The following is a 25,687-nucleotide window of genomic DNA, read 5'->3' as shown; positions in this document are numbered from 1 at the left end:
GCGTTTTATTCCTATATAACGCGTTTTTGACCCAAAACGTGCTCACACCCGTCAAAACACGTTATAACGGTCACGCCTAGTACCTGTGACCTGGGCCGTGACCCGTTTTTCGAACCTTGGTCACAAGGTTGAATTTTTTAATTTGTGTTTGGTGGCAAAAAAAACAATTCAACATTTTTGAAGTTGTGTTCGGTTAATTAATATCTCGCTTAATTAATAAATTTCGATTGTCCCGACAACATTAATTTATAGAGCTTCTATTGTATTTTTATGTTAATCGAGCCTGGTCTAACTCAAAACACACATATATTGAGTCAGATCCAGATGAGTCACGTGATTTCAGTTAAATTTGGATGTGTCGAACCCATGCGACTCGGATCCGAAACAAAAAAACAAACATGGTGGAAGGTAGCTTCTCAAGAACGCAGCCGCGGAGAACACATTTTGCCGCCAAAATGCTTCATCCTTCGTTTTAAAACAACAATATGTGGAAGCGAAGCAGCAACGAGTGAGGAGAGACAGAGAGAAAAGGGGCAAGAATGGAAGAAGTCGAAGATGATGAAGTTTCTTTGGTGTCTATCTCTAGCGATTCTAGTGATTCTAGTGACGATTACATCGGAGATGTCGAAGATGATGATGAAAAAGAAGACGGTGGTGGACAATCTCCTGTTGATTCTCCTCCTTCTGATGAAACTCGGAAATCCCAAAACGTTGATGCCCTTGTAAGGTAACACCTCTTGAAAATCCGATTGTCCTCATACACCGCAAATTCGAATTAGGGTTTATGTATTCATTTATTGGATTGAGATTTGTGATGAATTTGTTGTTAATTTTGGTTGTTATTGTTGATTCCAGAGGTAACCTTGTTGTTAAAAGGCAACCATTGATTCCTAAAGTTCTTTCAGTATCAGATGGTGCAGCAATAGCTAGAAAACCATTCAAGCCTCCTTGTTCGAGTGGGTATAGTGATCAGAAAGAACAGCTTGTTCGCCGATTATGGGCTCGTAAAAGATTTGTGCCATGGGGTTCATCAAGACCAGTGGTAATTGGAATAAGCAACCGTACGGATACCCCAAGTGCTGAGAAAGACACTCCGGAGCCAAGTGTGACTCTGCCTGAAGGAATAGAGCCTTTGGTGTTATGGCAATCTGAAGAGTCCGGAGAGGAGTGTGTGACTTCTATCTCGATAATGGTAGATCCAGTGCTTGTTCGTTTCCTCCGTCCTCATCAGCGGTATTATCCCTTTCTGTTCTTTTCTTACTTTACCAGTAAAGAGACTCTTTTAAGTTGGGAAAGCTAATTTTAGTCCATTGATGTGGTTGGAGTGTTGACTTGGGAAAGCTATAGGTAGCTTCCCTCGATAAAGGACAAATCAGATAACATACACCCCTTTAAATGTGTGAAATGTGCACACCTTTGTTTGCTTTAGAAAATTTTGAAGCAGTTAAATTATCCATGTCTTTCTTCTGATGTCATTCTATTATTTCCTTGGCTTATACATTAACTTTAACTTTTGATGCAGTGAAGGTGTTCAATTCATGTTTGATTGTGTATCTGGGGTATGTGCTCCTGGTGTTTTTGGATGCATTCTAGCTGATGATATGGGGTACTGAATTTACCTATTTCAGATGTTTTATCAGACATTGATGTTATAGTCCATTGTCTTCTTATTCTCTTTATCATGTGCTATTTGGTTCTATTTTGCAGTTTGGGGAAAACTTTACAGTCAATCGCATTACTGCATACTCTTATTCGGCAGGGATTTGATGGAGAGCCCATGGCTAAAAAGGCAATAATTGTCACTCCTACCAGCCTTGTAAGTAATTGGGAATCTGAAATTAAGAAATGGGTCGGAGATAGACTTCAACTTATTGCTCTTTGTGAGAGCACCAGGGATGATGTTGTTTCTGGAATAGACAGTTTCATTAGACCGCGTAGTCCATATCAGGTAAGTCTATGATTATCTGTCTTGATAAGCTATTACTTTTAGCATGGATACTGATTTATTCTATATTTTACAAGGTGCTAATTGTTTCCTATGAGACATTCCGAATGCATTCGTCAAAATTTGACAAAAGTGGATCCTGTGACCTCCTTATTTGCGATGAGGCACACCGACTGAAGAATGACCAGACACTAACAAATCGGGTACAATTATCATATATCTTTCCTTGTATTATCCTGGTATGTATAAAATACTGTTTGTCTATCCTTAACTCCAAGATGGTTGTTCTGAATTCAGGCATTAGCTGGTCTTTCATGCAACCGACGCATATTATTGTCAGGAACTCCGATGCAGGTAACAGTCCTTAATCTAGCTTCTTGTTGTAGTTGAATTTACGTCTCTCTGATAATATAGTTTTACCTATGTTGATTTGTTTATTAATGCCAGAATGATCTGGAAGAGTTCTTTGCGATGGTTAATTTCACCAATCCAGGAATCTTGGGAGATGCTGCATATTTTCGACGATACTATGAGGTGAGTGTATTGCCTTTTTTTGTATTCATTGTTATTAATTATCTAGCTGATAGATGCTGGCAATGTGACATTTTCTCTGTTTTCGAACTCATCAAATGAAGTCACCGATCATTTCTGGAAGAGAACCTACAGCAACAGAAGAAGAGAGAAATCTTAGCGTGGAGCGATCTGCTGAATTAAGCACAAAAGTAAATCAGGTAATCTTGTTTCAGTGTGTGAAACAGATAACCATCCCCGGAGCTCGTGATATTCTGTTTTTATTTCTCTGTTTCTACTATTGTGGTTTTCGAATAAGCAGCAGTTAACCTCGTCTCTTCTACACTTGTGGATTTTCATTTCAGTTTATTTTGAGGAGGACCAATGCTTTGCTATCAAATCATCTACCACCAAAGGTAATTCAGCGATCTCGGTCTACTTGATGTGTTTTGCAACGCCATTTCACCTTTGCAAATGTCCTTATACACTTATCTAGTTTTCAGTTTTGCGATGTTTCAAGATATTTTCGATACAGTTTGCACCCCATCTTCACCTCTATGAGCTTGTCCTTAACATTATGTAGGTGGAGTCAGTGTAGGTTAGACTTAGGGACACTACAAGAGTAAATAACCACCTGTATGACCCCAGCGAATCAGCAATAAGGTGCAAATTACACGCTTTGTGGATTGTACCAAGCAACAATATTGGATATCAGTGTTTCTTTGATTATTATAGGCTACGCCATCTACTACGGGAACATCACTGGAATGTGAACGTTCACATATGATACTGGGGAAGCACACAATTGGTCACTTAATCCCTTATCTTAATCATCTCAAATTCTCAAGAGTGGCATATGTTTGATAACACAGTATTGCCTTGATCTGATAAAAAGTAGTTAGAATATGCTTGATACTAGTAGCCATAATGTATAAATTGCTTCATCTGAACTTGTACTACACCTGAAATTTATTGCATTGAATTTGTCTGCAGATAGTTGAAGTTGTCTGTTGCAAATTGAGTCCTCTTCAGTCGGAGTTATATAACCATTTTATACATTCCAAAAATGTAGGTCTTTTTTCTTTCCATTTGTCCATTTCGAATGGTTCAGAAAACTTGCTGGTAAACTAATGTAATTGATTTTTCTCTAATCATTATCTTTTCTCGTTGGTCTCTTCTTTCAGGTTAAGCGAGCAATATCTGAAGAGGCGAAACAATCAAAAATTTTGGCATATATCGCTGCTTTGAAAAAGCTTTGCAATCATCCTAAGGTAGGGTTATCAGTGGAGAGTACTCTCTTTGTTAACAGTTGGTATTTGTTGTGTGCTCTTACACTTATGCTTCTTCTGCGGACGCAAAATAAGCTCATGTACTCTTGTATTGGTTGTGACGTATTTATCATCTCTATGATAATCCACAGATGTCCAGCTTTACACCACTAGTAAGCATTATAGAGAAGCAAGGTGTAGTCAAGTAGAGGTCATTTTCAAAGCATGAAATGTAGTTTAGTGCAACATAAAGCTGTATATCTGATTTATTGATTTTCCTTCATCAGATGAAGTGTTTTTTTTTTTCCTTTTTTTTTTCCCTTTTTTTTTCCCATTTCAGATGCTGGAAAACAAAGCTTCATTTGTTATATTTATTCTAATTTGTAGAAATTACTCCATTTGTTTATTTATTTAGCTATATTTATTCTTCAAGGCTTTTGTTTTTGCTTAAAAAGTATCATATATGTTATGTTACTCTGATTTAGATTGTCTTTACTTCGACAATTAGTGTTATGCTCACTGTAGACATCTTCTTTTCAGCTTATCTATGATACAATCAAAAGTGGGTCAGGAACGTCGGGATTTGAGGATTGCATTCGCTTTTTTCCTCCTGCAATGTTTTCTGGAAGGTATATATTTACCTTACATTTTCTATCTTCTTCTATCTTCCGCAAAATATTTCTAATTTAAGTGTAAACACTGTAAATTTTAGATCTGGAGCATGGACTGGTGGTGATGGGGTTTGGGTTGAACTTTCTGGGAAAATGCATGTTTTAGCTCGGTTGCTGGCCCAGTTGCGTAGCAAAACTGATGACCGTATTGTCCTTGTTTCCAACTATACTCAGGTTAGTATTCATTCTAGCAACGCAACTTCTCCAATTATTGTATAAATTCTAGTTAGCAGGAAGCCTCATTTAGCAGTAATTTGTCTTAATTGAAACCATCCTGCATTTACATACAACACATGCTAATTTTCTATTACTTTATGCAAGTAGTTTCCACTATCACTTTACATCATGTTTATATCAAGAAATCAGGTGCGCAGAAGTTAGCTTCTTATGGGCCTCCTTAGAGATGATTCACTAATTCTGGTGAGGATGGTTACTCACCATGGAATCATCCTCACTGGAGTTCCCAGTCTACAAAAAGCTGGGTTTTATGAACCGCCTATTTCCTCCTAGACTTTAACCCAGCGATTTATGAGTTTATAAGTCTTGGAACAGGTGTTTCTAACTATATGTGAGAGTGCGTAGATATGAAGACACCTCTTTTTGGAGGGAACTTGTTTCCTTTTTGATAATGTAGCTTTTCTTGCAAGAGCTAATTGTACTAGTTTTTGTTCTTGTAACTAACTTTTCTTGTAAATTCTGTTTTCCCTTGATTACCAGACTCTGGACCTCTTTGCACAATTGTGTCGGGAAAGAAGATATCCACACTTGAGGCTTGATGGAACCACCTCTATCAGTAAAAGACAGAAATTGGTAAACTGTTTTAATGACCCATCGAAGGTAAGCATTTTTGAACGCTGGACCTTGTAAGATTCTTTAGGCTATTGTTAACCAGTCTTGATTTATACCTTGCAGGATGAGTTTGTGTTTCTCTTAAGTAGCAAGGCTGGTGGTTGTGGGCTTAATTTGATTGGTGGAAATCGCCTTGTCTTATTTGATCCAGATTGGAATCCTGCAAATGACAAGCAAGTATGTTTAGATATAGCTTTTCATTCATGCAGAATCAAACAAACTCTATTTTGACTTTCTCACAAGGTCACGACATTTTGATGTTTTTCCGTTTGTCATTCTAAATAGGCTGCTGCAAGAGTCTGGAGGGATGGGCAAAAAAAGAGAGTTTACATCTATCGGTTTTTGAGTACTGGAACCATTGAAGAAAAGGTTTTCGACATTTGTTGTTTCTCTATATGGAAAGCATATTGGTTTTAGACTTTAGTTTGTAAGCTAAGTTTCTTGATTTCGTATGTTGACTATTTTTAAATGTTTTCATAGGTCTATCAGCGTCAGATGTCAAAAGAAGGGCTTCAAAAAGTTATTCAGAAAGAGAAAGGGGATAATCTGAAGTCACAGGTTCTATTTCATCTTTTAATGGTTTAGATTTTTTGGTGGATCAAGATTAACCATTTTATCTCCATTGCCCTTAAAATTTACAATTTTTATCTCCATTGCCCTTAAAATTTACAATTTTTATTGCAGGGAAATGCTCTTTCAACTGAAGACCTACGGGATCTTTTCACCTTTCATGAAAAATCCAGGTAACTTTATCTTTTAAAGCTAGAAGTTTTATCACATCTTAGAAGTGCACTTTCATCTGCATGATGAATAGTAGTAATGTGGATATATCTATTTCTTTAGTCAGTAACTTGGAGAACATAAACAGGCAGGGAACTACATTAAACTTTAATTTACTTTTATGATCCGAAGAAAAGCGTAGATTCCTTGCAGTCGCACTGTTTTGGAAGCTGAAAGCCTGAAACCAAAGAGAGCACACCTCGATGTCCAAAAGAAATATTTCTGCTTTGCATTTGCATGCCACACTTTTCAGGCTACACATACCAATTCTTAAGGAGCATGCTGTATGAAAATTGCATACCAGGTTCAGCTTAGTCAAGTACTTGAACTTTGAAGTAACTACTCTATGATCTTATGACATTCAACTTTTCTTACCTTATCCTTGAACAAACAACTTTTTCACATCCATCTAGTGGTTGTTTTTCTGGCTATGTGATTATGAATCTTACCTGGGTCTGGGATGTGCCAGTCCTTCACTCTAGAGTATTGTGAACTTGTAACCTAAACTAGTACTTCTTACCCTAGTGCATCTAATTGTTGTTTCGTCGTACTTTGTTATGCAGGTCTGAAATTCATGAAAATATGAACTGCAGTCGTTGCGAAACTTGTGAGTTAGAAGATAATGCTCCTGAAATCGCAAGACAGGTTGAAGATGGAGCAGCAAGTCAGGATGACCAAGGTGATATAGGTGGATTTCAAGAGATATCTGGTTGCTTGGATAAGTTAAAAAGCTCAGAGAAACAGGTAAGACGAAGCTCACTGTTTTACATTTCGAGCCTAAATTGAGTTGGACCCAATAATTCTTAATATCTGTTTGGAACACAATTTTTAGTTGGGCACTCCACTAGAAGAAGACCTCGGAAGTTGGGGGCATCATTTTCTCTCGGCAACGGTACCTGATTCAATTCTTCAAGCTTCTGCAGGTGACGAGGTGAGCTTCCAGTTAGGCTCTTAGTTCGGTTTGGTTATTCTGAGGAAAGGATGTCCATATCTTTCACTTCTTGATAAAAGTTTTAATCATTGCATGATAAGTTACCGCATTTAGTAATAAATTTTTCACTATTGGCAGATTAAAAATTACCAAGAACATAATGCAAGTATTAGATGTTGATAGAGACTATTTTCTACTGACCCAATGATTATGTTGAATAACTAATTAATCTTGATGTGGTAAACTGAGATCCAGCGAGTTACCTATGCGACCACATTTTAGACACTGCTGAAAAAGTGTGATCATATGGTAAATGGAATATCTACCTTCAATTTAAGATTAGTGCTTATTCTGCATATAACTGGATATTATGATGGACAGAGGAGTACTTCTTTTGCATTTCTGCATGTTAACAAGTAAGCTAGCAAATTTATGTGTTTTCAAGAAAATGGGCTGTAAGCAACTTAACGGTATGAAATGTACCAACATTAGTGTGCAGATGTAAATACAGAAGGGAAGGCAAAAGGTTTTGCTTATAGGTAGTTCTTGGATCTTGCTTACCCGTAGTAAAGTCCAAGAACATGACTGATACATACTCTGCACCTAGACTTAAAAATATCCCCCTCTTTTCTTTCTTTTTTGACTTGAAACTATCCTTTAAAAACAATTTTTTTGTAATTTCTGAAGAACTGTCTTCTGATCATCTGTTTTATTTTTTGTCACCCTCCAACTTAGTCTATTTTGTGTGATTTGCATTTTCATCGCTTGTTGCAGACACAATATTGTGATGCCCCAACAATCAGTAATAAGCCCGTTTGTTTTGTATTTTTTACATTTGCAAGTAGTTGTCTCCTGTATCCTGAATTTCCACATTTATGTTGTGTAATATTGCTTATGGTGTGCAAAATGAGCATGATATTTATGCACTTCTCCCAATGTTGCTGTGGCAGGTCACATTTGTTTTCACAAACCAAGTAGACGGAAAGCTTGTACCAATCGAGTCAATGCGTTCAACCCCCAGAGGAGCAGAAGGAAACAAAATCCATGCTGTTACAAGGGTGATCCAAAACCAGAAATCAACGTCATTCTTGCGGGAACATGCACAACCAAGTCCAGCAATCTCATCCACTGTAAATTCTAATTCAAGCTGTAAGACAACACCAGGTTTGTCCAGACCTTCATTAAAGGGACCTACGAAATTCACAAAAATGTCCACACAAAGTACTACACCTATACCAACAAAACCTAGAACTAGTTTTGGGAAACAGTTACCCCTAAAGAGATTATTGTCGCATTCCGATGATCATGATGATGATTTTATGTAAAATAATCTTAGCAATTTTTTTCTTTCTTCACTTTTAACACATCTCAAACTTAAAACAAAGAAAAGGCTGGGCACACATAGGTAAGATCCATTAGATTTTACAGTCTTATTTGATCCTCTCTCAACACCTTATCAAATTTATACGAGGGCAAGTTGGCTATTCTGTCTTTACTATGTATATGTATACAACAAAAACAGACAAACTAGCAATTAATCTGAGAGTAGGTTTGTATTTTTCACGAGACTGCTAATTAGGATTTTAACTAAATCGATGTCCTCATGAATCACCTAAGGCATGTGTGTGTATTCTCCACCCAGGTGACACTTATCTACTTCTACTTGTACTTTGAAACTAGTCGGTTTTGTATTTTTTTTGTATTTTTTTTTTTTTTTGCCGTCAGTCAATCGGTTGTAAACAATGATCTAGAAAAAAACATGATTTGTTTTTAAGCCGGTCAAATGTCACCAAATAATCGAACATCAGTAAGATATATGAATTGGCATGTTATGTTAACTTAGAATCCTTGAAATTGTGTTTATTTTGTTTTTATGGTGGAATAAGAACTAATCTCAATTTCTGACCTTATCTTTTGCTCGCAAATGCACCCACGGCTTACCATTATGATTTATGAGTTGATCGAAGAAACCATTGGCTGCAACTATGCCATCGACTGCCAACATAAGAGGCACATGTATCATCATTTTCGTTTTTTTTTTCTTTTTTAATGTAACTTCTGACCGAAAGAAAGTCGTAAATATTTGTGTTGAGTCTGTTGACTTCCTAAATCTAATTGTCCGTCAAAATCTGAAACCTAACCTCTCATCTCCTTTCCATCACATAGGAGTCCCCTTTACTCATAACGAGAACCAGCATCCGAGAATCAAGTCTTTCCCATGAGCTCTTCCCCTATTTTACTCATAACGAGAACCAACTACCAAGTGTCATAAAACTATTTGGCAGTGAGAATGTTATTCCAACTTTCGGGTAAAACCATGTGAGCGACAACCATGCATTATATCCCCACTCAGCAGAACTTATATTTTCTATCTCTTTTCCTTTCTTTGTCTTACATTAAAGGTATGGTTCATATGCAGTCATATTGTTGCATGCTTCTTTTTCTTTTCCTGTTTTAGCCGATGGGCGTCATAGCCTTCTGAGTTCTAAGTAATTAACCTAGTTATATATGCAAATATTGGTGGTTCCTATGCAATAAAAAAGAGTATAGAAGTTCAGTTCATACGGTATCTTCATTATGAGTTTCAGGTTTCAACACAGTACAGGAAGCAAGATTGCTAATGGGGTGTACCAAATTTTGAATAAGATGAAACATTTTTTTACGTTTGGAACGGTACACCCCAATTAGATTGGTACCCTTATTAGCAGCCATGTGCACCTTATACGGATTACGGATACAACGAGAAGGTGGGAAACTTGGAATAATTAATTCGGCACAATCTCAAATAGTAGTCTACACGTACCCAGCCATAAGTCATTATCTCAACGATTTGACTATGTGCATGAGACATGCTCATTCCTTCGTGTAAATCTTGGTGGTGGATAAACACGGACACGATAAGTGGACATGAATAACGTAGGCCAAGCCATGCATCGATTAGAAAAAAGGATTAACGGAGCAGAACAGACACAGAACCGAACGAAATATACCCCTATTCCGAATAAATAAAAGTTTCTCTTTTGAAGGAAATACTGATCTCATGCGATTGTCAGCCTATATATATCCGGTATCCCTCTCCGGACTAAAGTCACCAAACGATGTTGCACCGACGGATACAGTTACGCCGCTAACTATGGTATACTCTCAAATTAAGGGATACTCTTCCTTTTTCTTCTTTTCCTTGTTCTATTTTTATGGTTGATTTGACCGATTTGTCGGGAATCCTATCACGTGCACCCGACAAATGACTTGTTAATTTACGCCAGCTCAGACATTAAATGACAAAATTCAAGTCAAAGGTTGGTCAATGAAAGATGATAATTATTGTGCAGTGAAACTATTAGCATTTAATACGTTTTTTGTTTTAAGTATACACTACTTTTACACTTTGTTATAAACTAGTAGTACTTACCATGCCAGCAATAGAAACTGCCCCACCGGCCCTATTTCTGCTGTTGAATTGCCCTGCATGACACTGCACGTTATTAATACATTTTCAACCATTATGGCTGCAGCCTGCATGATCATCGACATCTCACTATTGTACGCGTATGATCCACTTCTCAATGCTAGTCGAAATCTGCTAATGAAGCCTTAAAGAAAATTACTATCCCGCCTAATGCACAACGAGCATAAACTCTAAGAAGATGTTAATGAATATGTGTACAATCTAAGAGCGTCCACAGTGGTGCGACTATAACCAAAGACCAAAGAGTAAAAAAAAAGATTAAATTTGGGTTTAGTCCGTCATGTGGTGTAGTGGGAAAAGAGTATATTTGGTCGCGCGTTGATAAACATTACGCCTGGGATCAGGCGTTGGTAAAGATAACGCCCGAATGGGGCGTTGGTAAAGATAACGCGCGAGTGGGGCGTTGGTATAGTATACGCTTCAGAAACAAAAAAAAAAAATGGGGCGGAGGTATAAAGCCCGTCCCATGTAAGTTTTGAAAATTTGTGAAAGTGGGGCGTTAAGTATATCAACGCCCCGTTTCATGCGTACATTATATTAACGCCCCATCGGGCGTACATTATATCAACGTCCCGTTTCAGGCGTACATTATATCAACGCCCCGTTTCATGCGTACATTATATCAACGCCCGATAAATGGCGGAGATTATATCAACGCCCGATGTGTAGCGTAGATTATATCAACGCCCGACTATATTTGGATTTGATCCTGATCCCAGATCAAATTTGGTCTGGATTTTACTCTTTGATCAAATTTGATCGATGGTCCGTCCCACTACGCCAGCCCACTCAACTGAAAGTTTGAAGCGAATTTTCATTGTGTTCATTGTCGATAATGGTAGGCAATCTAATCAACTTAACAAGATCCCAAAGGTAATTATTTGGTAATTACTAGTCTGTGTCCCGAACTGAATCAGATTGACACACCTCACTCGCATCCTAAAAAACAAGTTTTGGAAGGTGGGGTTTAAAGAGCCATGCATGCATGATGTATGCAACAGTATTAATCCAAGATTTCTCATGGTGTTCTATGGACAGAGCAATTAATTTTCCCATTAATATCAATTAAATGTCTAGTTAAAAAATGAGTAGTTATTTGTTATTGGTTGATTAATCAATCTTTCGATCTTTTTTTACAGGCAAACCATATCTTGAGAGAGTGGCAGATTAGATCTAAGATTAATTGTTTGGTAAAATACAGCTGAAAAGACTTCATAACATGACTGGTTACCTAATTTAAATATTAGCCTTATTAGGAGGGAAGGATAGTCATCAACACTGTACTGTGTATATTGACTGATCCTTTCAGCCATCCATTTATATAAATACAAGCATAGTGATGAGATAAGTTTACAATAGAAACCCACGTTGAGAGAGTCAGAAAGAGATAGCTATATAGAGATCTAAAGAGAGACACCCAAAGATCCAATGGCATGCTTAGAAATGTTCAATCCAGATCAACACCAATGCACTAACTTATCTTCGACTCCACCACCAATGAGTCCTAGAATTTCATTCTCAAACGATTTTGTAGATACCCAACAACAACAGCAGCAGCAACAACAACAACAAAGAACAGATTCTCCAAAAGTTTCTTCGAATTTTGAATTCTCTACTTCAAACTTCAATATGATTCAGAGTAGTGCTGATGAAATCTTCAGTAAGGGAAGAATATTACCTTTCAAACAAGATATCAACAAGACTACTACATTAAGAGATGAACTTCTTAATGATGATGAAGATGGTGATGACGACAGTACTTTCTCACTTATGAGTAGACCACCTAAAGGTCCAATCAGATGGAGGGATTTCTTACGTCTGAATAAACGGAACCACATTTTGTCATCAAAGAATAAATCTGATCATCATCATCTTAGTAAGGTTAGTGATGGAGGTTTCACAATGGAGAGTGTGATCGAAGGAAATGAGGATGAAGAATTACATGTTAGCAAGATCCCTAAGGTAATTCATAATTAACTTGATTTATACATTATTAGTTAATCCCGTTATAAGATTTTTCTTCGTTTTTATCTATTTTTAATTTATTTTCTTCTGTAATGCAGGAAGGATTAAAATCTACTGCTGATGATAATATAGTAACAAATACCAGAGAAAATGTGGAGATTGGAATATAAATTATAAGCAGTTGTTGATGAAGAACTTTGTGTAGAGATGTTGGCAATTTTTTAAATTGAGAGAAGTGATTAATTGGTAATTTTCTGCTAATTTGTAGAGAGAGTATGTTTTAATGGATAAACTTAGCAGGGTTGTTATGATGAAAGGTTTGATTAATAAAATTATGGTCCTATTCTGTGTTGATTTTAAGAGTATATATATCTTCTTCTTTTCTATTTTTGGTGTTTGCTTAATTTTTAAGTAGAAGGTGGTGTTGTGTTGTGGCTGGTTTTTCTTACTCGAAAGGGAGTAATTACAATGTGTGTATAGAGGTAATAAACTTGTCATTTGTTGTGTACGTTTTTGCTTACGCGATGGTTATATTTTTCAATTTCATCGTTAGAGTTGGATCATGTCCATTATCCACAAGATTGCAAATAGGGGCCCGGTTTGTTTGGAGGTGTGCCAAAGGACATATAAGAGTAGATTACCGCAATGCGGGGGGGGGGGGCGACCGAAGTTTGGGTGTGGTTGGAACCGTAACGGCATGAGCTTTTGTGACAGTTTTGTTACAGTATTTGCAACAGGTTTTGTGACATTAGTTTAATAACATTTATAAGTGTAACATTGATGTGATACTTATTCTGTAACTATTGTTTGTAACAAATATGTAATAGCAACGGCATTTTTAGATCTTGGGCTGAATTTTGCTGATAATCAACGGTCAAGATCAAAATTAAAAGTATAGGTGACGGTTTTTTGACCATTTTCACGCCGCAATTGCCGTCAATCGGCTCGACTTCCGATTGTTTTGATTGCACCTAATCACAGCCGGAGTTGATGATTTTACGATCGGCGATTCAATTTCGTTGAAAAAACACCAATTGGAGTCAATTTTTGCGATTAAAAATTAAAAAAAAAACGTTGCGTAGAATTGCATTTTTAGCTCCCATAATGAACACATAGAAGGACTCCCTTCGGTCGTCCAACAAAATAACTATTGTTTTTGGGTTGGTATACCTTTACCAGCTTTGATTATTCAGTGGACTTGAAAAATCATGCTAGGCGGAAAGAATCCAAATTTTATTGGCACTTTTGATAGAAGAACTGAATGTTAGTTAAATGGAGCATTTCATATTTATCTTTGTAATTACCATATACATTATTATCTTAAGACACGTAAAAAAATATTATATATCATTAGTTACAAACTAATCAATTGTTCTATAATTTCGAAAAAGAAAAAAACTTTTAACTTACACGATGCGAGTTATAACCCTAAATGTGTCACTATCTATATACAAAAACTCCAATAAAATAAATTATCCACAAAAATTCCATGTGATTTAATCAGTCGAAAATATCCTTATGAGTTATATTACGCCCAGCAAAAAATCACGATCTGAGATCTAGATTTTTTGTTCAAGAAAAGGTTCTCTCTTTCACTCTTTGTCTCTGGTTTCACCACCACCAATCAGCATCTAGATTTTTTGTTCAGGAAAAGTTTCTCTCTTTCACTCTTTGTCTCTGGTTTCACCACCACCAATCAGCATCTCCACTCCACCACCACCAGCAACACAACCACCAACTAGCACCACCACCAACGAGTACCACCAGCAACTACCACCAACGAGAACCACCACTAGCAACCAAAACGAACACCAACGACCACTAGCACCACCACCAACGAGCACCTCGAACCAGCACCGCCGCCAACCACTACCAACGACCACCACCACCAATACCATCGCCACCACCAATACCCAACACCACTAACCATCACAAACCAGCACTCCCACCAACTAGCAACACCACTACTAATATCACCAATAATATTGGTTTCAACAATAAAAATTAGGCAAAAAAAATAAAGAAACCAAATTTGGTTTCAACATAAAATTTGCATTTCATCAACACAACTTCAACGAAGAAACCAAAAACACCAAATTGAATAAACTAGGAAAAATTTAGTTGAAACCAACTTTGGTTTCATCATAAACGAATTGTTTAACCATTAATCTTTGGTTTCACGATAAAAAGTAGGAAAATATCAGATGAAACCATATTTGGTTTCAACAAAACTAATTGTTTTCACCAACAAAAAATTGGTTTCAATGTTATTTAGTTTTTGTAAAATTTGATGAAACCAAATTTGGTTTCATCATTTTTCTGACATTTCACCAACACAAAACCCTAGTTTTGACAATGATGATGTATCATTATTTTTTTAGATGATTTTCGACGATGATGATCTGGCGGTGTTGGTGATGTTTGTAGAGGATAGAAGGAGGAGGAATAGGTGTTGTTGATGGCGGATCTGGACATATAGTGGTGGGGAAGAAAACATAAGAAGCGGGAGGCGATGAGGGAGAAGGAGGCGTTGTTGATGTTAAATCAGGACATAGAAAGAGAAGGAGGTGTTGGTGGAGGAGACGAAGGTGTTGTTAGTGGAGGATATGGGTGACGGAGGTATTCTTGATGAACATAAAAGTACAATAAAAAGATAAAGAGGTTGAAAAGACGAGGGTACCCAAATGCACCACAATCTTTTGTTTCAACCTATAAGTCCTCTACCGAATGTGATCGTCTATGCACATAGTCGAGACAATACGAAAATTTGGTTCACAGTCCGTGTGATTGTCTATGGATACGAGATCGAGACAATATAACAACAAGATAACTTGTGTGATTGACTATGGATACAAGATCGAGAGAATACTACAACAAAGTGTGTTACTTGATAATAGGTTCAGTATTAACCAAACTCTATAGGATCCCTATCAAGTATCAAGTAATGCGGAGTTAACGTATACGTGTATTTTACTTTATTATAATAAAAAATTATAATTCGAAAATCAAAGTAAAATACACAGCAAGATTTTGTTAACGAGGAAACTTCAAATGCAGAAAAACCCCGGGGCCTAGTCCAGTTTTGAATACTCTCAGAATTAAGCCGTTATACAAAATCTAATACCAACTTCGTATATTTGGGACCAAGCAGACTACCTCTAGCTACTTGGTTCCTTCAGTATCCCTGCGCCTTCGACTTCTAGAGTCACGCACGTGAATAGCAAGTCCTTTGGATCGTATTCCAAACAACAAAGGAAGAATTTGTTTGGTAACCACTCTAATCAATTTTGCTTAAAGATTTTGATGAGTTGTTTGACAAAGGCTCTTCTGTTTAATCTAATAAACTCCTTTGTCTGGTTAGATCAATCTAACTTTAACTACCGAAATATTCAAGTATAGATTCGCATTCAATCAATACATATCTCAAAAAGAAATATAGAGAATGTTGATCTCACGCAACTAATCAATCGAATAAATCTGATTCTAGTTGGATCCCAGCCGATCAAGGTCTGTGCACAAAATTCACAAGATACGAAAACTAATAAGAAATCTTCTTCGTCTTCAAATCCTCTTTAATTTTCAATAACCTGCACAACACCACTTGAATCTCTTGTGAGCACAAAACGGAGTCTGTTAACAATGGATTATTACAAGATGTATTTAGATCTAACAACAGTTCCAAAGATCCCGTCGATACTCTGATCTAGTTTGAGTGAATCTTATATCAGAAGAGAAGATTCTCAAGCATAAACAAACTAGGTGCAATAAAAGTTTCAACAACTGTTAGTCAATCAAATCAATTGCAAACTAATAACATTGTAATTATCTAGTTTCCCACCAACGGTACTCGTGGAGCTTCTTGATCCCACAAAAGTATTTAAACGAGCGGTCGTAAGAGATTTCACCTAATTAGGATACTTTCCTCTCCGAATATACGTCTCCACCAGAAACAACAAGAAATGAAGTTTGCCTGGATCTTAGGGTAGTTTGATATAAATGCAAACTTAAGTATTTATAGACCAAGCCAAAACCAAAAGTATTCTCAAGATATGCAATGAATGGCAAATTTCGGTTTTCCTAATTCCAATAAATGCTTGTCCAATATTTCTGAAATCTCTCAATAGAAAATCTCCAATTAATAAATGCACATTACTAATTTTTATTCTCTAGAGAAATGCATTAATTGCTGGTAATTAAAGCATATAAAACCAAAAACCTTAATTAAAAGATTCTTAATTTATTTCGGCACAGGATCACCTTGAGTACCAAGGAATATCTTTAAACAATAAATAATGAGATTCACTGCTCGTGTTCAAAGTATGTTGACATATTTTCACTGCAAATCCTTATTTGATATTTACATGGATTTGCATTCTTGGAATAGGTTATACCACACTTCCAAACAAGTTTAGAATTGGTTTGCATGTATTCCAAGATTACTATGTGATTGACCATATAAAATCACATACATGGGTTCAATCGGTTCTACCAATCACTAGGATCGGTTATACCTAATTATGGAAATACTTATGATCGGTTACACCAATCACTAGGATCGGTTATACCAGTTACAAGGATCGGTTCCATCTACACATGGTATTACATGTGATCGGTCACACTAGTTACCAGGATCGGTTACACCAATTACAAGGATCAGTCACATACACTCATGATCGGTCACACCAATTACTAGGATCGGTCACACCAATTACAAGGATCGATCATACCATCACATGGTGATTACTTAGGATCGGTTACACCAATTAACAAAAACTGGTCATACCAAATCATAAGTCAGGCATTGTGATTAGTTATACCAAGATACATAATCTAAGTTAAGATTGGTTCTACCATTTCACACATATTGGTCATCCAAAGATTTGCAATGAATAGCCGAACCAATAAGCCTAATGATTTCCCTTTAGATTCACGAAACAAGATCATGAATGTACTTCCTTTAAACAAATGTAAAACATAGTTTCCTAGGATAAAATCTTCACCATAACCCATTCACATAATCATGAAAACATATACAAGATTATGTCGATGTCATATCTACGAAGTTCAAAAGATAAGTGTCATACTTCGTAGTCCAATTCCTTAATACTACGATCATATTATTATGATCATGTCACATCACTAGAGTATTATACAATATATACAACTTTGCAGTTATGTTTTTAATATAGCACAACTTGAAAAATACGTTAGGAATGAAACAGTTCAAGTCAATATTACTAACCTCAAGTGGAAGGATGATGCCGTCGTTGTAGTTCGTTACTTCTTCACATTCGGGTCTTCGGAGTAATACTTGTATGCCTCAACATTCCTAGACTTTCTAGTCTAACCTAAACAAAGTTGACTCTAGTATTTAATCAAGCGACTCTAAATGAGATTTTATACTAAAATATGACAACCAAACTTGACATACCAACGCTTGGTGAGTTCAACCGAGCTATGCTCTATAGAGTTGTTGGTGGAGGAGACGGAGGTGTTGTTGATGTAAATCTATCTTTTCTCACTAGTTTGGTGGCAGCGGAACTATTGATGCCGCTGGTGGTGATGGTGGTGGGGAGAAAGAGGCGGAAGAAAGAAGAAAAAATAAAGGAGAGAATAAGAAGAAAAAACCAAGGTAAGAAGAGCATGTTTGGCTTTTTAAAAAGTAATAAAAACTGAATTTAAACATTTTAAATAGAAATAGGGTTTTGTCTCGTTTTTATTTCAAATGGTTTTTATATCGGAGATCAATCTCGAGTGAATCTTAGAGAAGATAAAACTCAATACGATAGAAAAAGTAAGATAAGAGTACGCAACTACAAAGAAAATAGTTAGATCTGGCTTCACAAATCCCAAATGAAGTCTTCAAGTCGTTAACCTAGTAATGGTTTTGGAAAACCTAGGTTAATGGAGAATCGACTCTAATTTGCAACTAGGATACACGAGAGTGTCGGGATTAGGTTTCCCAGATGCTAGAGTTCTCCCTTATATAGTCTTTCAAATCAGGGTTGCTTACAGTAAAATCTAAGATAGCTTAGTAACAAAGTAATTGATATTCACCGTTATATGAACTCCTTATTTAAGACTCAAGCTAAGTCTGCTTAGAAATTAAGCAACCAATCTCCACCGTTAGATTGTATTAGCTTGATACACATAAATGAAATATACCTATATTTAGATATGGATGAACCGTACCCAAATGTGTATACCTTGTTGGCTCAATAATAGCTAACTGAAACATGAACACTTATAGTTTAGCTACATTCATCTAATACTTACAGATCAAATATGATGATCAATCAATCATGATAGATAATCAAGTGAATCTAAATGTGTTTCAAGAGAGTTGTTCAAATGTTCACTATATCATAGAAATATATATGAACCATTTGAAACAAAATCGGTTTGGTTTGTAATTGTACAAAGTACTTATACAATAACCAATTCATGAACATAATGCCACGGTTTGTAAAACTAATTCATATACCTTACTTCATCAAAGTTCCAGGAAATTTAGTTCGCAAACGAACCTGAGTTCATGAGTATGTATTTCATACTTACCGATTTTAGAACCTAACCAATGTGTTCGCAAACAGAGTACGTGAACCATAGTTTCGGACTTTGGCCTTGTCGTGCCGTTCGCAAACAGAGTACACGAACAACAGTTTCGGACTCAGCCTCGGCTAGCCGTTCGCAAACAGAGTACGCAAACAACAGCTCCAGACCTTTTCACAGGTAAACCCGTTCGCAAACAAAAGTTCCGCACCTGAATTAGAACTGCACAATGCACATACAAAGTATACATACATTCATAGTCGTTCTAAACTCTCATTTAATCATTGAAACATCCTTAGAAGATAACAATGGTAATCTTACACATACCACTAACTTTAAGTAATTTTCAAGTGATTAATTGATCAATACGAAACTTCCCAAGTTAACATCAAATGATTGTCTCACACAAATCATGTAAGATGCTCAAGGTAATTTTCACATGATCATCTTGACTTAATATTTAGTTTCTAACAAATGAATTGTCTGCAACTAAACTCGTCAAGTAGATGATGAACTTTAGCTAAAGCTAAAAGCTTCCAACACATATTTCGAGAAATATATAGACGAGATAAACTCGGCTCAAAATTTCAATTGTGTATAATGTAAAAGTCTATATAGTTATATCACTTAGTCTCATTAGAAGATATAATATAATAGACTTCTAAGTGATAGATAAGTTTTAGTCCCCACATACCTTTTGTTGATGAAGTTCCTCCAAGCTCTTCAGGATCGAATATAAGAGGAGTAACTTGAACGATACCAAAGACCAATGTTCAAGTGTCAGTCAATTTAAATCAACAACCCAAGGTCGGATATTCTAATTGATTGAACTGAACGCACAACCTGTGATATTTCAATTATATAACAAAATATAATGCGGAAAAGAAATAACACAAACACCAGAAGTTTTGTTAACAAGGAAACCACAAATGCAGAAAAACCCCGGGACCTAGTCCAAATTAAACACCACACTGTATTAAGCCGCTACATACATGAACCTGTACGCCAGTACGTAAACGGGTACGCATACTTAGGTTCCCGGATTTCTCAAACCAACAGGTACGCAAACGGGTGCGCATACTATGGTTCCCGTACATGGATTACATATGTGCAAGAGTGAACAATATGACATATCGAATAATGGTTAAGTGTTCTAAACTCTTATTTAAATCATTGAAACTTTCTTAAAGGATGACAATAGCCGTTATTCACACACTATTAACATCAAAATAATTTTCAAGTTATTAAAATAATCATTACGAAACTATCCAAGAAAACACCAAATGATTGTATCACACAAACCATGTAAGATGTTACTCGGCAATTTTCACATGATATAAGATGAACTTGGTCGAAGCGAAAGCTTGCCAATACATATTTCGAGAAATATGTAAGCGAGTTAAACTCAGCTCGAAATCTCAAATGTGTATATAGAAAACTATATCGGAATACGACTTATGTCTCAATATAGGAGATAGAGTAGAAATAGACTTTCCAAGTGATAGATGAGTGTAAGTCTCCAGATACCTTTTGTCGATGAAGTTCCACAAGCTCCCCTTAGTAGTTCTTCGTCTTCAAATGATGAACACCGTGAAGTTTAAGCTCAACTACACAATCTATTTCCTAGTCCGAGACATCTATAAATAGGCTAGAAATCAAGACTTATAGTTTTGATCACTAACATTGAAAAACATGCTTGAGATAGCAACGTATGCGAGTTCGACCGAGAAGTGCTCTAACAGTTACGTCACGAGTTATTTCTAGTAATATACACAGAAAGAAACTGAGAACTTTATATTTCTTACTGAGCTTAATCTTTAAATTTTTTTGAAAAGTTTTCTTTTCTAATTTTTTTTTTGGTAATAATACACAAGAAATGGGCTCCTGTTTTGCTCTCAACGCTGATGGTGAACGAGTCCCCAAATAAGCAGATAACCTAAAGAAGTTTTTCTTTGCATCAAAGTTGAAGGTTGAGTGCGACCACGAGATCTCTAAATGGATAGTTGACTCTCCTTATGAAGGTCATGAGAATCCTTTTGTTGATAAGGATGAGATAGTCAGAAGGTATCAAGAAGAACATATCCATAGCGTCATTAGACAACTTCAATATAAGTAGTATGAAAAACATCACTACTTTTGTTTAGTTACATTTCTTGGAAAAGATCCTCAGAATTTCTCAAAGGATGATTAACTCCTTGCTGCGATGGACTACGAGATCAAGATATCAGTATCTGGTCACAAATTTGCGGTAATAAGTGAAGTCTCAGTACCTGAAATGCACCGCCTGAAAGGTCTATTCACGAAAATGATTTCAATTGTGATTAGATAGGCCTTGTTTCACAGCGTGAAGCACATTCAAGCATACGTGCCACATGGATGCACTGGAGCTTTTGAATTATTCCAGAAAATAGACTTTTATTGAGGTAACACAAAATATTTCTTTAGTTTTTTATTTTTTAATCAATTCTAGGTTGGAGTCGGTTCATATACCTTTCTTTCTATGTTGATAGCATTGCTGCAGGAAACATAACTGAAAACACTGGAGGTACCAAAATACACCACCAACTTTTTCGTAGGAAATATGTATGGACAAACTCAACACAACTCCGAGAGTTAAAACTGAAAAAGCTGGGGTCTAACAACCACACCAAATATTTCGTTTAGGCAATCTGTATGGACAAACTCCAATATAATTTCCAAGAGAATCAACTAGACAGTCAGACTCAATCAATGGAAATATATCCAAGAGTTATATCTCTATTTCTAAATGTAATCATCAAATCAAACCGATGAAATATGCGAGCCTAATTATTATGAGAAACGATTTGAACGGTACCAAAGACCAATGTTCAAGTGTCAATCAATTTATATCAACAACCAAAGGTTACATTATCTAATTGATTGAACTACGCACAACCTGTGATATTTCAATTATATGGAAAATATAATGCGGAAAAGAAATAACACAGATACCAGAAATTTGTTAACGAAGAAAACCGCAAATGCAGAAAAACCCCAGGACCTAGTCCAGCTTTGAACACCACACTGTATCAAGCCGCTACAGACACTAGCCTATTACCAATGAAATTCGGACCAGAATGTAGTTGATCCCTAATCAATCTCACACTAATCAAGGTACAGTTGCGCTCCTTACGTCTCTGAACCCCAACAGGATTCTACGCACTTGATTCCCTTAGATGATCTCACCCACAATCAAGAGTTTCTACGACCCAAAGTCGAAGACTTGATAAACAAATCTGTCTCACACAGTGTCTATTGAATAGATAAATTTGTCTCCCACAGAAATACCTACGAATTTTGTTCTGTCTTTTGAAAAATGAAAGTAAACAAGAACCAATTGATACACCAGACTTATATTCCCGAAGAACAGCCTAGTAATATCACTCACCTCACAATAATCTTAACCGTATGGTAGTGGAACAAGATATTATGGAATCACAAACGATGAGACGAAGATGGTTGTGACTACTTTTTATCTTACCTATCGGAGATTAAATCTCGAGCAAACCTTAGAGAAGATAGTACTCAATACGATAAAACTAAGTAAGATCAGAACACCGAACTACATAAAAAATAGTTGGGCCTGGCTTCACAATCTCAATGAAGTCTTTAAGTCGTTAACCTATAATGGTTTTAGGAAAATCCTAGGTTAAAGTAAAATCGACTTTAGTCGCAACTAGTATCACACATGAGGTGTGGGGATTAGGTTTCACCGTTAGATGAAAACCTGATTAGATTCAAGCTAATATCTTTCAACCGTTAGATCGAACTTAGCTTGTTATACACAAATGAAATCTGACTTTATTTAGATATGGGTAACCGTACCTAAAGGTGTACACTTTGTTGGCTCGACAATAGTCAACCGAAGTTAGCCATATGAACACTTTCATATCAACCTTGTTCATCTTAACACAACTAGTTCAAATGACTCAAATGAAACTAGTTATAGAGTTGTTTAATTGTTTATGTTCTCATAGAAGTATTAAAAGACACAATTGAAGAAAAATCGATTGTGATTCACTCGAATCAATTCATGAACATTATAGTCACGGTTTGCAAAAGATTGCATTCCTTATTTTATAAATTTATTTGTTCATGAACAAACCGATTTTAGAACTTAACCCACTCAAGTATGCAAATGGGTACGCATACCTAAGTAGCCGGTCTTGGTCTGGGTTTGCCAGTATGCACGGGTACGCATACCTATAGTTCACGGACCTGGTCTGTTCGCCAGTATGCAAACAGGTACGCATGCAGTCGTTCACGACCAACATCAGTTGAAATCAGTACGCATACGGGTATGCATACTAAGTTCCCGAACTTCAGCTGTTTAACCAGTACACATACGGGTATGCATACTATGTTCCTGGACTTGGAATATATCTACACTAGTTAGCATACAACTACGCATACTGTGTTATATCCAATCATGGTTAATTATTCTAAACTCCCATTTGAATCATTGAAACACTCTTAGAAGACGACAATAGATGTCTCACACAAACTATTAGCTTCAAAGCAATTTTCAAGTGATCAAATGATCAATACGAAACATTCTGAGTCTACACCAAGTGACAGTCTTATACAAATCATATAAGATGTTACCAGGAAATTTTCACATGATCATCTTTTGACTTTCGTCAATAATATAAGATGAACTTGGTTAAAGCGAAAGCTTACCAACACATATTTCGAGAATATGTAAGCGAGTTAAACTCAACTCAAAATATCAAATGTGTATAATTGAAATCTATATAGTTATACGACTTTTGTCTCAAATAGGAGATAAAGTAGAAATAGACTTTTGAGTGATAGATGAGTTCAAGTCTCCACATACCTTTTGTTGATGAAGTTCCACAAGCTCCCCTTAGTAGTTATTCTTCTTCAATCGATGAACGTCGTGAAGTATAAATCTCAACTACACGTTATATCCTAATCCGAGAATTAGCTATAAGTAGACTAGAAATCAAGACTTATAGTTCTGGCAACTACACTTGACAAACAAGCTTGAGATATCAACGCTTGCGAGTTCGACCGAGCGGTGCTCTAACAATCTCCCCCTTTGTCAATTTTAGTGACAAAACTATCAATACATATGGATTACAAAATAAATAAACTTTGTAGCTTCTCATCCATCATGCTTGATTTCCTTGGCTCTTCAACATTCCTTGAATTCTTCGCTACTCCAAGTACTCCAGCGATTCTGATCGTATTCAACTCAGCATCATTGTTGTTGAAGATCCGTAGCCATAACAATATATAAAAACAAGATGTTTTCGTATTGTTATACAGTGTCATAGTATTATTACACAGCATTAAAGTTCAATTGTATCACAACTTTGACAAAAATACTATGGTGATATGTATCGCCCCCCCTGTCAATACTTCATCTCACAATGAAAACCACTCATCCTTACACAATGATCTGTAAACCATATATATTTGTAGTGTGAACTACACAATAATTCTTCCCCTTTTTGTCAATATAAATTGGCAAAGGTACAAAAACTAGCGGGATCATAATGAAATTCTCATAGAGATCCTTCATGACTAAAAGAGAACATATTAACTTTGTTTCGATGATTTCACGTAGTCGAAACTAAGTGTATTCATCAAGGAGTTTATAAAGATACAAGATAACTCCTACAATATTTCACAGCTGCACTCCCCACAAAGATTTGACAATTAAGTACAAGTTCAATTAATAACTCTCCCCCATATAATGGCATTCCCTAAAGAACAACAAGAGCGGCCTTAGTTTTACAAGAAAAGAAGGATTTTTTTGGACATTAACAAATTACATGAAAAATGAATATGTATCCAGAAAACTCAATTAAATTAACCACAATAGAACCCATGATTAATTTAGTCAGAAATGCTCAACATAAGAGAACTTATGGAGCCACAAGAGAACTTATGGAGCCACAAGAGAACCCATGATTAATTTAATCAGAAATGCTAAGCATGAGTTATCAAAACACTTAAGCTAAGCATAACTCACCAAACTAAATGATAACTAATTAATTTAAAATCATAATTCAAATTATATTAATGCAAAAGTCACAAAAAGAATTGAATAAAGTTACCACATGGATGAGAATTGGCTTCCTCCGTCATCCCAGTGATGGGGTTTAGCTCCACATGATGAAAACACTCTCAAAATATTTATTCATAGCTTTAAAGTGTGTTTACAATGGTGAAAAGAGAGAAGAATAATAAAAACAGAAAACTGCAACGTTTATAAGAGTTGTGAATAACTGTTACAATGAATTATATTGTAGCAAGAACGACAGTTCTGTTTTGTAACAGATTTTGCGACTGTCTTTTGCGGCTTTTGTTCTTCAGCTTCTTCTTCACCAGCAGCAGCAGGGAAGTTTACTGCAAATTCTTCTCTTCGATCCCTAGCTCTCTGCTGCTACCCCAAACTCTTCGTCCCCCTTCTAGCACATCCCAGAACTCCTTTTATACGCCACATCGCCAAGATTATCACGTAATAACTCCGCCAATCTCTTCTTTCCTTCTATGTATTTTCACGGGAATATTTTCTTGTTTTAGTTCCTTCACGGGATTTTCTTTCCTTTTATTCCTTTCATGTAGTTTACCTCAACCTAGAACACTTCAGCGCGTTTCAGATTCTGTTAAACTTTTTGCCAACTTACGCCAAACACAGAGAAACACGTGAATAACTCATGACTTTGTTTTCTTCCGCACGAGTATATAGCCAAA

At 36.2% G+C, this 25,687-nt stretch overlaps 2 protein-coding genes across 2 annotated transcripts; both read left to right on the top strand.

Moving 5' to 3' along the window:
- Positions 1-417: 417 nt before the first annotated feature.
- On the top strand, positions 418-8,449 carry LOC113356830 (protein CHROMATIN REMODELING 25-like). The gene is made up of 21 exons (XM_026600055.1): positions 418-727; positions 856-1,233; positions 1,523-1,606; positions 1,708-1,948; positions 2,023-2,148; positions 2,243-2,299; positions 2,393-2,479; positions 2,581-2,676; positions 2,821-2,871; positions 3,449-3,523; positions 3,640-3,726; positions 4,264-4,352; positions 4,436-4,568; positions 5,112-5,231; positions 5,307-5,420; positions 5,529-5,612; positions 5,724-5,801; positions 5,928-5,986; positions 6,587-6,767; positions 6,856-6,954; positions 7,905-8,449. Exons 1-21 carry the CDS (start codon positions 540-542, stop codon positions 8,277-8,279), a joined length of 2,802 nt encoding a protein of 933 aa, XP_026455840.1. The 5' UTR covers positions 418-539; the 3' UTR covers positions 8,280-8,449.
- Positions 8,450-11,785: 3,336 nt separating this feature from the next.
- Positions 11,786-12,742, top strand: LOC113361481. Its single transcript, XM_026604720.1, has 2 exons — positions 11,786-12,385; positions 12,487-12,742. The coding sequence occupies exons 1-2, from the start codon at positions 11,852-11,854 to the stop codon at positions 12,556-12,558; spliced, it is 606 nt and encodes a 201-aa protein (XP_026460505.1). The 5' UTR covers positions 11,786-11,851; the 3' UTR covers positions 12,559-12,742.
- The last annotated feature ends 12,945 nt before the right edge of the window (positions 12,743-25,687 follow it).

The sequence above is a fragment of the Papaver somniferum genome, chromosome 3 (assembly GCF_003573695.1).
Source record: "Papaver somniferum cultivar HN1 chromosome 3, ASM357369v1, whole genome shotgun sequence".
In the NCBI taxonomy this organism is placed as follows: Eukaryota; Viridiplantae; Streptophyta; class Magnoliopsida; order Ranunculales; family Papaveraceae; genus Papaver; species Papaver somniferum.
This window is presented reverse-complemented; position numbering and strand designations above follow the sequence as displayed.